The sequence below is a fragment of the Trachurus japonicus genome, chromosome 1 (assembly GCF_045865225.1).
Source record: "Trachurus japonicus isolate A0001 chromosome 1, Traja_1.0".
Classification (NCBI taxonomy): Eukaryota; Metazoa; Chordata; class Actinopteri; order Carangiformes; family Carangidae; genus Trachurus; species Trachurus japonicus.
In genome coordinates, this window is record NC_140907.1 from 10,362,875 (window position 1) to 10,376,031 (window position 13,157).

Sequence of the window (13,157 nt, forward strand, 5' to 3'; positions counted from 1 at the left end):
TCACGGGGCTCGCCTATATTTATTATGTGGTCACTGCTACGATACCCTGTTTGCTATCATCAACTCTGAACCATATCTACGTTGGTATTACGTTTTCGGGCCATTTTCATACAACTCACTGTTGACAAGCTTTTACTTTGAAATCCCGGTGCGGGGTGAGTTTCTGATGCATTTAAATGCTCACTGTAAACTCGTAATTTAGACTATTTGTAGAGGCTAACGGTTATTTCCATTTATAAATCAGCCTGTTAGCCTTTGGACTGGTATCTATCGAAGAAAACGTGTAAAAAATAAATAAATAAAAATAAATACAGTACAGCAATAGATGTAACATGCCACTGACAGCCTTCATTTTCTCTACCATTTCTTTACCATTTATCATCATCAACGATACAGCAGTTTTCTGTTTCTGTTTTCTTTTTTTTTCTTACCGTTTCGTCGGCACATGAACGCATCATTCACGCTCTGTCTCTGTGAGCGCTGAGCAGTGCGCATGCCCGCTCAGGGACTCGGTCGCGCTCATCAGCAACGCACCGTTATCCGGGCCGGGCTGTCATCTACTGACCGTCTCCTCCAGACAACCGTTACCCCTCCCTCAGCCACAGACGAGGGGCCTCGTCTGTCCTCCCAGTGAGACAAACGCACAACAGACCTGGTGTTTAATTCAAACCGGAGAAACAGCGTCCACGGAGGGGTTTCTGCAGTTTGAAGACGGTACAAGGTTTGTTTGTTTGTTTGTGTGCGCTCATTCATTCTGTCACCGTGCGACATCACTGCTAATATAGCAAGCTAACCGTTGCTATGCACTCATTACAGGCTAATAAAACATTTTCAGCCACACACTAATTAGAACTTATCTTTTTCCCAGCTTGTGCTTTTAACGCCAGAGCTGGTTTAATTAATAGGCTCACTGTATAAGCTCATAGTTGACTAGCTAAGCTCTTGTTATGCTAACGTGTGCTGTTTGGGATTGGCGCACCGTCCACTGAGCTACAGTAGCATCAGCTAGCGGAGCAGTTGCTGCGGTCAGAGCCGTGCATCTAAATAATAAAAAAAGAGTTTGGACATCGCACTGCTCCGTGGCAGCCATGTTGGCTCTACGGTCCTGTCCTCTGACCCATGTAGTAGTTATTACATCTTTTCAGTGTTAATAAGCCTTTCTTCCACAGTGATAACAATCAGATAAAGGCGTCCTGTTGATGTTAAATGTCAAGGAGGGGCTGTGGGTGATGCTGCCGCAGTATACTTAGGCTAACTGTGTTAAATAGGAGCACTGAAACTCAATTTGAGATAGAGACAGACATTGTAGCTGGTTTTATTAGATCCATTTGTAATGGGGCCTGCACTCCCCTGCTTTCCTTCAGCTGTTGATGATGTTGTAGATGTACCATGTGATAACTAGTTTCATTCAGTAAAATGAGCGCCTACTTTTATTACAAATGGACTTGTGATTTGTAAAAAAAAAAAAAAAAAAAAAGTCTCACCAATTTATCTGAGTTTATTATCAGGTTATGTCTGAATGTTGTAGGAGTATTATCCAAACATTCCTGATGTCTGTAATCAGCATCAGCATACAAGGCTATAAGGTACTATATCTGTCTCATGAGCAAATAGCCAGAAGCTGATTCCCAGAAATCATAAAATTGGAATAATTATGTCAGAGAACAATATTGATTTCCCCCCTCCCCCCTAGTGAATTGTCTGAATTTGAAGTATTAACCTTTCCACCTCCATTGAGTTGTAAGTTATAGACTTGTCATGTAGGTTGATTGATATGTTGCATTCAGTCAGGGAAGGTTTTGCCTTGAAAAGGCTCATTTAGTGTGGAAGTTGTCGTAATGTGGACAATATAAAAACATCTGTTAAAGACTGTCTTCATATCTAAGCAGCTGAGACTTCACTCAGGTGTTATTCTGGGGAGCAGTTTGCTCTTCATGGACCCCAAATAAAGTTCTGAGTTAGAAGGAAATACACGGACTTGATCTTTCAGCTGCGACTCCTCAATGCCGGTCAAAGTCAAGAAGTCTCTCAACGCCCCACTGATTTGAACGTGACCTCTTTATATACTACATTCTGCGTAGTGAAAGTATAGTGCTCAAGATATTTCTTCTTCTCGGTTGATTTTTAACAGCAAACTTGCAAAACTGTTTTACATTTAAATGTTTTCTATCAGAATCCATTTTTTTTCCGCTGCGTCCTCCCGTGAGTGATGTGGCCAAGATTTCTCGAATGAGTCCTTTTGATCCTCCTGCGCTCTGATGTTAGCAAATAGGACAACGCCAGTGTGGGAATTAAAGTTAATTAGGAATTAAGGAAAGCGTGCTGCTGTGCTGTCTGCAGAGATGCTCTTCATTTCCTGCTGCTCCCAACAACAGCGAGCAGGTGTGGCCCGATCAATAGGAGGTCATTGAAGCTGTTGTTCGCTTGTAACAGATCTCTGAGTCGTGCCATTATTCAGCAGGTTGTCTTTACATTTTCACATGCACATAATTAGGAGCAGACACACAAGGATTGCAATCCTTTGCATGTACAAATGCAACAAATTAGCATTAGTAAAGAGTGAAGAGGGGGTAATGTAATTTCAAAGGGGCTGTATGGTGCACAGATGGGTTTTTTTTGTGTATTCCCAAGAGGGAGCCTTGCTTTGTTTTAATTAGAGAAGAGGCAGACTTACTAGTGTCTTTTTAGGTTTTAGGGTGGCACGTATTTGAGATAAGATTGTATCCGAGGACATGCCACACCAAAAGTAGCCACTGCACTCATGTGACCTCCATGTCTTCTGTTTTTCTCCTACCTACACCCTCTTATCTCTCCATCCTTTTACGCACTTGCATATTTTTACCATTGACCCCTCCCCCCCGTCATCGCTTGCTTCTATAAATAACATCTATCTCACACACACCTGCCTCTCCCTCCTCCCTCCCTCCCACACCACACCCTCCTCGCTGACACCACACTCACACCCTGAATCTCCCCGCAGATGAAGCTGGACAGGGGATGGATGTGGCGCATGCTGCTGCTGTCCTCCCTGGCCGTGGCTGCAGTCACAGCCCAGGAGAGGCTGGAGGAGGCCGATGCCGCAGATGCTGATGAAGATATGGGCCTGGACGAGGAGTTAAACGTCCTTATGGCAGAAGAGGAGGAGGAGGAGGCGACAGTGATGGATGAAGAGCAGTCTGAGGAGAAAGAGGAGCAGAGCAAAGAAAGTGGCGAAGGCGGCAAGGCTGAAATGGATGGAAATGTCTCCTTCCAGGTTAGTCCACACAAAGGTTATATGTGAAATAAAAAAAATAATAATCAAGATTTAGAGTTAAAGGGACACTTCACCCAAAATTGATAATTCACCAATCATCTACTCAACATCATGCCAAGAAAGGGTTTGGAGAACTTTTGGATTCATCAAAACCTTTTTGAGTTCCAGGGGGGGTCTGGCTGGCAACGGATTTTCATATAATGGCGGCGGATAGAGTTCACATTTGAATCATCCAAAACACACACTATAGCCGTGTTTCCACTGCAGGAACTTCGGGGTAATTTTACGGGGCCAGCCCCGTTGGTGCGTGTTTCCACTGCAGGAACCTCCCCCACAGGGCCATTTACAGGAACTTTTACCGGGGCCAACGGAGTACCTACTCCAGGGTAGGTACTCCGTTCGGCCCTGAAAAGCTCCTGGGTGGGGCTCGAGGTTAACCCGGCACTGATTGGCTAAAGCTAGAGCAGGCTCTGACGCTACCAGAAAGCACCAAAACAACCGGCATTTTTAAAAGGGGGAGCAGAAGGGGAGCATTAGCCTAGCAGACACCGCTGTAAACAACAAGAAAACAGCAGGAAGATGTACACAAATGGACCGACGGTGAGGTGCAGACATTGATTGCAGTCTATACCGAGGAGATTCAGAGGGGGTTTGAGTCATTGCGGCGAAATTCAAATATCAGCGCACCTCGACACACTGGGGATCCATCACGCCACAAAACAATGCTGTGAAAAGAAAAAAGAAAAAAACTCAAGCAGGATTACAATCAACCGCCATGCGCACAAACACACAAACCAGAAACGCGGCTACCGCCTCAGCTCCTTCCATCCTTCTTCGTTGTTGTTATGATTTTTGTGCATGTGCTTGTGACCTGCCTGGGTGACGTCACGGTCGAAACTGTCGCACAGCGATTAAGCGGCGATCGAAACTCATGACGTCGCCGCGGGGTCCTACTCTGCAGTGGAAACACGACCACTGAGAGGGCCGAGTGAGAGGACGGTTCCTGTAGAAGTTCCTACCCCCTCCCTTTACCAGGAACTCCTGCAGTGGAAACACGGCTTATGAAACATCCAGATACCTCCATACTGCTCTTCTGTACTGACCCAAGAGTCCTGAAGCCGCAACATGAAAAAGTTGATATTTGATTTCTGTTTTTAGCCTTGATGTAGCAGTAGCTCCCAGCAGCTCTGTTGATGTTTGTGCGGATGCGTGAGATTTGCTGCGAGATGTTCTTTTATGTTTACATCATATGGTTTACAACAACGAACGAATATCTTTTGGATGTTTCATAGTGTGTGTTTTCAACGATTCAAAAGTGAACTCTATCCAGCCGGACCCCCCCCCCCCCAGAACTCCAAAAGTGTTTTGATAACTCTAAAAATTCTCAGAACCCTTCCTTGGCGTGACGGTGAGTAGAAAATTGGTGAATTATGAATTTGGGGGAAGTATCCCTTTAAGTCACTCAAACTAGTGACTTACTAATGAATTACTTGTCAATTACATCATGTACTTATTTTCTTATTCTCAGGTAACGTACACAACTCCTGTTCCCACTGGAGATGTGTACTTTGCAGAGACGTTTGATGACGGGACACTGGGAAGGTACTGACACTGACGGTCACAAGCTGTTACAAATACCTCATACATTTTAGATGAATAGTGGAGCACAGGCACCTCCAGTGCTATCGAGTGACCAGGATAAACTTACACAATCAGCGTGTTTGTGTGTCTTTGTCATTTCTTCTGAGAAAGTTAAATGTTGTATGTTGTTGATCCTCACAGGTGGCAGCAGTCAAAGACGGTCAAGGGGGACGCAGATGATGATATTGCCAAATACGATGGTTTGTTACTGTTTCTCCCTTTTCTAATGTAGACCTCATTATTTTCTGTGATGTAGATAAAGAGAGATATTTACAACCATGTTTTTTTATTGGTCATAATAACATTATTTGGCAGCAGAATGCTGAGAGAGGAGGTCGCAGTACCTCGTCAAGAAACATGAGATGTGTCTGTTGACTACTTTAAAGCTGTTTCTAGGAGAGTGTCTGCAACCTTTTACAGCGTGATAACCCGTTGTCTGACTCTCCTCTGTGCAGGGAAGTGGGCTGTGGAGCAGCTGAAGGAGAACAAAGTTCCAGGAGACCAGGGTCTCGTGCTCAAGTCCCGGGCCAAACACCACGCCATTTCCGCAATGCTGGAGAAAGCCTTTGTCTTCCAGGATGAGCCACTGGTCGTACAGTGAGTTCAAACATGTATAGACACACTTTGTGAAGTCATATGTCTACTATCTACTGCTAGTAAATATATGAGTGCCCATTTCAAATCTGATGACAACCAGGACTTGTTGAATTGTTTTGTTGGGTTTTTGTTGCAGGTATGAGGTGAATTTCCAGGATGGTATTGACTGTGGTGGAGCATACATCAAGCTGCTTTCAGACAGTGGTGATCTTAGCCTGGTTAGTTTTATTCCACCCTACTGTCTGAACAGGGTAAAAACGATCCATATTTCAACTAAACAGACTCAGCATTTCTTTTTTTAAAATTCAACACTTGCACCTTCTGCGCTGTAGGAGCAGTTCCACGACCGTACACCATACACCATCATGTTTGGACCGGATAAATGCGGCGAGGACTACAAGCTGCACTTCATCTTCCGACACCAGAATCCTCTGAATAAAGATCTGGAGGAGAAGCACGCTAAGAGGGCCGACGTCGACCTCAAGAAGTTCTACACTGACAAAAAGACCCACCTCTACACACTAGGTAACTGCTAAAACTTATTGGGAAAGAATACATTCATGTTGTGTGTTGTTGCCGTGCAGTATGCATTGATTTCATAATTCAGACAAAAATTCACAAATTCATAAATTCTGCGTTCTTCTCTGTCGTCAGTCCTGAACCCAGACAACAGCTACGAGATGTTTATCGATCAGTCCAGTGTGAGCCGTGGGAACCTGCTGCACAATGTGGTGCCACCAGTCAACCCCCCCAAAGACATGGACGACCCCAACGACTCCAAGCCTGAGGACTGGGACGAGAGGGCCAAGATCCCTGACCCCGAAGCCGTCAAGCCCGATGACTGGTGACTGCAACCTCCAAAGACTTTGTTTCAGATTCAACGTGCCTAAATTAGGGCCGGGACTTTAACGCGTTAATTACGATTAATTAATTACACTTTTTTTTTTTTTTTCTCACCTGTGTCTACGTGCGGTGCGCCCGCACGCGAGAGAGGCGGCAGTTTGAGAGGCTGACTGGCAGAGATGAGAGCTGGTGAAACGCTAGCATGGTTATTTAAAACACCATCTCTGATCTCTGCCTGCACATAGATACACAGACACGGGCGCACGCTAAATGCGCTATATCGCGCTAATTGCTCAGCTGCAGCGCTATATCTATGACCTGTCACTGTCACAGGTGCAGCTCATCTCATTATGATAGGACTTCACCCTCAGAGCTGTCTGTCTTCAGACTGTCCTGACCTGTCCCTGAACATCACACAGGGACAACATGGAGCTGCCTGTGTGATTGGTTACTGAGTTTTATTAATGTTTACATCAGGCTGAGTTCAACAAATCAGTTTATGCTACTGTGATTTAAGTAGCCTAGTTAAATACTACAGTAATCATCATAGTGTATTGGAAGGAAAGACCATTTAAAATATCGATTAATGAATTAATCGATAATTTGCATCACTAGTTTGTTGGTCTTGGTTAAGTACCACCTTGAATGCTTAAGCTTATGTATTCAGTCATTCAATGGTATACTAAAATCCATGTGAAAAAAAAATGCTTCTCACTGTTCTCAGGTCAAATATTTATATGCGATTAAAATGATGATGATTAATTGCGATTAATTAATTACAAAGCCTCTAATTAATTCGATTATTTTTTTTAATCGAGTCCCAGCCCTAGTCTAAATGTAAAGGTTTTGTTGACCTTGGTAAGTAACAAACATCGATGTGTGTGCCATGCGTCAGGGATGAGGATGCACCTGCCAAGGTCGAGGATCCCGATGCTCTGAAGCCTGAGGGCTGGCTGGATGACGAGCCAGAGTTTGTCTCTGACCCCAGTGCTGAGAAACCAGAAGATTGGTAAATACACTCACTGTCAACAACAAACCCACAACCAGCTTTTTTCAGCTATGATGAGGACATGAAGAAAAGGTTCAGTCTGACAGCTGTCCTCTCTCTCTCTCTGTGCAGGGATGAGGACATGGATGGAGAGTGGGAGCCACCACAGGTTCCTAACCCAGCCTGTGAGACGGCCCCTGGCTGCGGGGAGTGGAAGCGCCCCATGATCAACAACCCTCTCTACAAGGGCAAGTGGAAAGCCCCACTGGTGGACAACCCCAACTATCAGGTAACAACTGCTTTTGGCTTCTTAAAGCATCAGGTTATTTTATGTTATGTTACTGTATGTTATATCATATTGCTTTATATTATGTTATGTTATATTGCGTTATGTTATGTTATATTATATTGCGTTCTATTATATTATATCATATTGCTTTATATTATGTTATGTTATGTTATGTTATATTGCTTTATGTTATGGTATTATTAATAATACCAATATATAATATGTATTATTCATAATATATATGTTTATATTTTGGGTCCAGAAACAAAGACCGTGGTAACTGATCTGTTTATAAAACTGTTATCATGAATAATACTCTGTGTTACATACACACACACACATCCTGTGTGATCTGGCTGCAGATGAAAACATCTTGCGGTCTTTTTAATTTCCCGTGTCTTCTCCCAAGGGGGTCTGGAAGCCTCGTAAAATCGATAACCCGGATTACTTCGAGGACCTGCAGCCGTTCAGGATGACACCTGTTAGAGCTCTGGGCCTGGAGCTGTGGTCCATGACCTCAGATATCTACTTTGATAACTTCATCATCACCTCTCACAAGGAGGTGGCCGACCGTTGGGCCTCCGACAGCTGGGGACTGAAGAAACTGGTGGCCAGTGCTAACGAGGTCAGTGTGATTGAAGGGTAGCGCATTTACACACACACACACACACACACACTGCAGTATACTGTACCACAAGGCTGTCAGTCTCTGTGGGGGAAAGGTTTACAATCGCTCACTGCCTTTGCTCTCCGGTCTCTCTTGTCTTTGCTCACCTCTCAGCCGGGGATTTTTGCTCAGCTGATGTTGGCTGCGGAGGAGCGACCATGGCTCTGGGTGGTCTACATACTGACAGTGGGGCTGCCCATAGGACTGGCTGTGCTCTTCTGTTGGCCAAAGGTACTATGAAGCTGTGTTATTGATTCATCTTTTTATTAGTGAAGGTCTCTAGAAATGCCTCTAAATCCTCTCTCTCTGTCCCAGAAATCAGAAGATGAGTACGTGTACAAGAAGGTGGATGCGCCCCAGGCTGGTATAGAGGAGGAGGAGGAGGAAGAGGAAGAGGAGGCAGTGGCAGAGGAGGAAAACAAAGCTGCTGGGGAAACAGAGGGAGCAGCAGCCGCAGGTAAGACTCTTCTTTGCCTGGTGTTGTCTTGGCCACGGCGCTGTGCATCGTGACCTTCACTGTCATCACCTTTACTGCCCTATAAATACCACAGAAAAAGCTGAGGAGGAGGAGGAGGAAGAGGAGGACGGCGCAGACGGAGCAGGGGACAATCTAGAGGGGGATGATGATGAAGAAGAAGAAGAAGAGGAAGAAGAAGAAGAGGAGGAGGAGGACGAGGAGGAGGAAGAGGAGGAAGAAGAAGAGGAAAGCAAAGCCCCAGAGAGAACATTAGAGGATGAGGTTGGTGTTATTTGAGTTGTTGTTACCTACATGATCTGATGGTGCTCCTAGATATCTGAGGTTGCACTGCACTCTGGGAATTAATAGCTGGAGCCACATCGTCAGATTTCATGACCTATGTTCACTTCATATCACATATACAGTAGGTACGTACAGGCTACACATCATCCACAGAGCGTTGTCCAATCAGCAGTTAGCTGTCTCCACGTCCATATGATGTTTTAGCGCAACAGTTTAAAAGTTTTTCTATCTTTCCTTCTCTTTTTAGGTCCATTTGTTTCATTATAAGGTTCAAAATTTTACCAATATATGGAAAAGAAATAATTTTACCTGTGTGAAATATTTCTATAACAATATACTCACTTTCACAGTAATATCATGAGAGAATCTCTTGCAAGTCACTCGGATTTGTTTGTCCTGAAAGTTTGATTGGGAGCCTCTTGTTTTAAAACACGTTTAATACAGTTTAAAGGTCCAGTGTGTAATAATTGGCATGGTTTATTGGCAAAATCTGAATATACTAGCCATGAATATATTTGTATAAGTGTATAATCGCTATAAAATAAAATTAATTTGGTTTTCGTAGCCGTATATTTATACAAACATATAACAAGGGTCTTGCTTTTTGAGAGTGCCGCCATCTTGCACCGCCATGTTTATACGGCAGCCCGAACGGAAAATCCAGCCAGCCAGAGAGCACAGTCCGTGAGTTTCGCGTTCATAAATAAACCAATTACGAAGAAGGCGGAAGGAAAGAAGAAGGAGTAGGAAACAGCAGACATATCGTAAAATTGTTTAGATCTTCACCTCATCGCTCCATGCTCCTGAAATAGTCACAGTCGTCCCAGTGCAAACGAGAATCTGAACGCTAGATATCACGGTTCTACCCCCATTTTACACACTGTACCTTTAACACAGATCTACTTATATATTATTATTATACTTATATTAAACTGATGTCTGAGGTTCTGAGATCAGGGAAAGAACATCATGTTTGTATTAGTCTCCCAAGGTCTCAGAGGCAGCAGGTCATCATGGTTTTTCTACTTTCATGTGATTGTAGTGCAAGGCTCTTGTGTTTTACACTTTTCTGGTGTTTCTTGTTTTTAGTTTTTATATCTATAAATACATACTTCTAAGAACCAAAAACCACCTCACTGCAGTTTTATATCTCCTCTTTCAGGCTCCTCTCTGGAGCTCTAGCAACAACTGGTTCAGGAGCCAATGAGAAGAGAAGAAGCTCTGAACCTGAGAGTTCAACTTGCAGAGTTTCTGCAAATGTCATATTAATTAAACTCAATTCACTGACTGTGTTTATATCAACAAAGGGCCACATGACAAGTTGTATGTGGTAATTGCAATTCCCCCAACCCTTACAGAACTTCTTTTTTTTTTTATCATGCTCATTGTTTTGGTTTTGTGGCTGCAGCTTTAATGTTATTATTCCTGCTGACAAGCATTGATTCCTGCTGCAGCTATTTTCAGCCCAAAACCTCTAAACCTCTCAGTACAGTCTGTGCTCAGCACCAAAGAGCAGACACACAAAACTGAAGTTGGTGGACTGTCAGGCCAGAAACACAATTCAGCTTCAGTTTCGCAGTGTTTGTCTGTTATTTAAAGTGTGTTAATATATTTGATTTGTGTCCACAACTTGTTTCCACTGCCCCCAAGTGGCTGAAAGATCTTTCTATATCCGATCAATGTTGTATGTATTTTAATTTCAGGCAGGACTGTATCGCATCACTCACGTGAGACAAACAAACAAAGCACACTCAATGAAATATGGAGATACATTTGTGTCTTTATTGTATTCATATTCAATCAAAAAAAGTTGATTCAAACAAAAAAGATATTTTCCATCAAAACAAACTTCACTTCATTAAAAAAAAACCTTTTCAATCACAAAAAAAAGTGTTTGAATGCAAAAAAAAAAAAAAAATTTCACACCCCAAAAATGCGTTTGAAGTGAACCCTTTTTTTTCTCCTTTGACTGAAAAGGGTTTTTTTGATTTTAGTGAGTTATTATTTGATTTTTGTTTAAATCAACTTTTTTTTTTTCAATTTCGAATAATAGACACAAATGTATCTCCATAGTGAAATCGAGCTACTTTACTATAGTTGAATAGTTTCTGCAGGTTTAGAGGACATCCTCTGCTCCAGATGTATTAAAATGTCCTCAGTAACCCCTCATGGACCCACAAGTTTTACATTAATAAACTCACTGATATTGTCGGAGCCAGTGCAGACAACACACAGAACAGGATCATTCACCCCCCTCCCTTTGTTTAGACGACTTTCCTGCTCTGACGCTGTGTGTGTCCTTGCGCGTGGTGAGAAATGTGCACAGCCAGGGAGTTTGACGGCTCTTGTTTTCATTTTCAGTGATCGCACTATAAAGAACGATCATGAATTTCTCTCTATTTGACATTTATAACATTTCTTGGACTTCATGAAACGTCCATTAATACAATTGTGACTGACTGTGGACTTTTGTGAACCACCTGGTACAGTCGGTGGCAAATACAATATTAATGTGTTTTACATCTCACCCATTGAATGTGTCCTTTTCCTTCGTCTTTGTCCCACAGCCAAAGGAGGGAGTGGACGTCGGTGAAGAGAGCCACAAACAAGCTGTGAGGAAGAGGAGGGTACGGAAAGACTGAAGAGGTGAAGCCCACGCCTACTGTCTCCCTCCCAATGGAAAGGAGGTGGAAGGGCTGTACCTGCTGCTGCCCCCCCCTCACACACACACACACACTCTTTGAGCGGAGCAGCATGTGATTCCTCCAAACCGACCGGCAGCCTGCATTCACCCTGGCTGCCCCATCCATGTGTCCTCCATCCCTCGGCTATACCCGCCACCCCAATCCCCCCCCCACACATCCCATCTGCTCGTTCAACCATCAGATGAATTCCATGGACATTTTGTGCATTTAGCTGTTTTCCCTCCTCTCTCCTGAGCTTCCACTCTTTCATTCCTCTCTCTCTTCTATAAGCCATTGCTGTCAAAATGCCTGTCAGCCTGAAACCCCCTCCCCCGACCCCCAAACGCCTCTTCCACCTCTGTTCCTGTTCAGCCCGTCTACACTGTCAGTCTTCTCTCTGAGTAATGCACCATCATAGATCTAGCACCCCCCCCCCCCCGACAGCGAAGGCAGCGCCGGGCGTCCGCTGTCCATAGCTGGTTGTTTGTACCATTTTACAGCATATCATAGGGGCCACATCTCAGAAGTTAGACCTTGTTGTTGTGTCCTTTGTTTGTTTTTTTAAAAAGAACTTGTGCGAGGACACCATTTGACAAAGTTCCCTCTTTGTTTGCAAATAGTTTGGGTTTGAGGAACAGGCCGGGAGGAGAGGGCGCCGGGCTGTGAGGAGAGGCTGTTTCAGATGTTACTGCCGTGTCAGGGCATTTCAGTGAGAAGTCGCCTCAGCTTAGGTTTAAAGATTACCTCTTTAAAAAATGGATGTTCTGTTTAGATTTTAGCTAGGTGTCAGGAGCATCAGTTACTTTTATGTGTTTTTTACTAAGTTATCGTCATTTAAGACTTGAGGATTAGCACTGATAACCCTATTTATTGGTTTTTAAATTTGTTTGAAGCCAGTATGAATAAACATTAAATGATGCAGTGTTTTGAGTGACTTGAGGCAGTTTTCTTACATATGATATACCACTGGTGAGCTTAGTCTGAGCCCAGGCTTGTTAGGAAATATTTTTTAATAAAAACTGACACTGTCAGCGTCTGCAGCAAACACATTATCTTCAACACCTTGGCCATCAGTCGTCTAAAAGACAAAACAATGATGTGGATTTCTGCAGCTGGATATTAAATCTGTGAAGACATGTCTCATTCAGTCAGTCCACAGCAGCGCTTTCCTGTAACGTCTAGACGAGCTGGAGTTCAGATCTAGATCGTTGCCTCGGGAAAACGTTAACGCTAATTTATTTGTTTTATATTATTGTCTCAAGCTTTTGTAGTTCACATTCTGGCCATACGCTGGCAGATATCCCTGTTTACATTTGTTTGCAAATTGTACATTGCTCTTGAAAATAAAACTATTTAATACAAAGGAAATTTGGTCTGATCAAATGAAAGAAATCTTATTTTGGGGGGTGATGTTGTTTTTTCTTGATCTGCTGTC

At 43.4% G+C, this 13,157-nt stretch overlaps 1 protein-coding gene across 1 annotated transcript; it reads left to right on the forward strand.

Annotated features, from left to right (window-relative positions):
• The first annotated feature begins 503 nt into the window (after positions 1 to 503).
• clgn (calmegin) lies at positions 504 to 13,090 on the forward strand. Its single transcript, XM_085768424.1, has 15 exons — positions 504 to 721; positions 2,981 to 3,253; positions 4,782 to 4,855; positions 5,036 to 5,094; positions 5,350 to 5,491; positions 5,628 to 5,709; positions 5,824 to 6,016; positions 6,146 to 6,335; positions 7,230 to 7,343; positions 7,455 to 7,611; positions 8,021 to 8,236; positions 8,393 to 8,509; positions 8,594 to 8,735; positions 8,830 to 9,017; positions 11,606 to 13,090. The coding sequence occupies exons 2-15, from the start codon at positions 2,981 to 2,983 to the stop codon at positions 11,678 to 11,680; spliced, it is 2,022 nt and encodes a 673-aa protein (XP_085624550.1). The 5' UTR covers positions 504 to 721; the 3' UTR covers positions 11,681 to 13,090.
• The last annotated feature ends 67 nt before the right edge of the window (positions 13,091 to 13,157 follow it).

Excerpts from the sequence above, each read along its gene's own strand:
- clgn (XM_085768424.1), top strand. The coding sequence starts at position 2,981 with ATGAAGCTGGACAGGGGATGGATGTGGCGCATGCTGCTGCTGTCCTCC. Across the intron at positions 5,710-5,823 it reads ACAGTGGTGATCTTAGCCTG|GAGCAGTTCCACGACCGTAC; the intron begins GTTAGTTTTATT and ends TCTGCGCTGTAG. Across the intron at positions 8,237-8,392 it reads TGGTGGCCAGTGCTAACGAG|CCGGGGATTTTTGCTCAGCT; the intron begins GTCAGTGTGATT and ends CTCACCTCTCAG.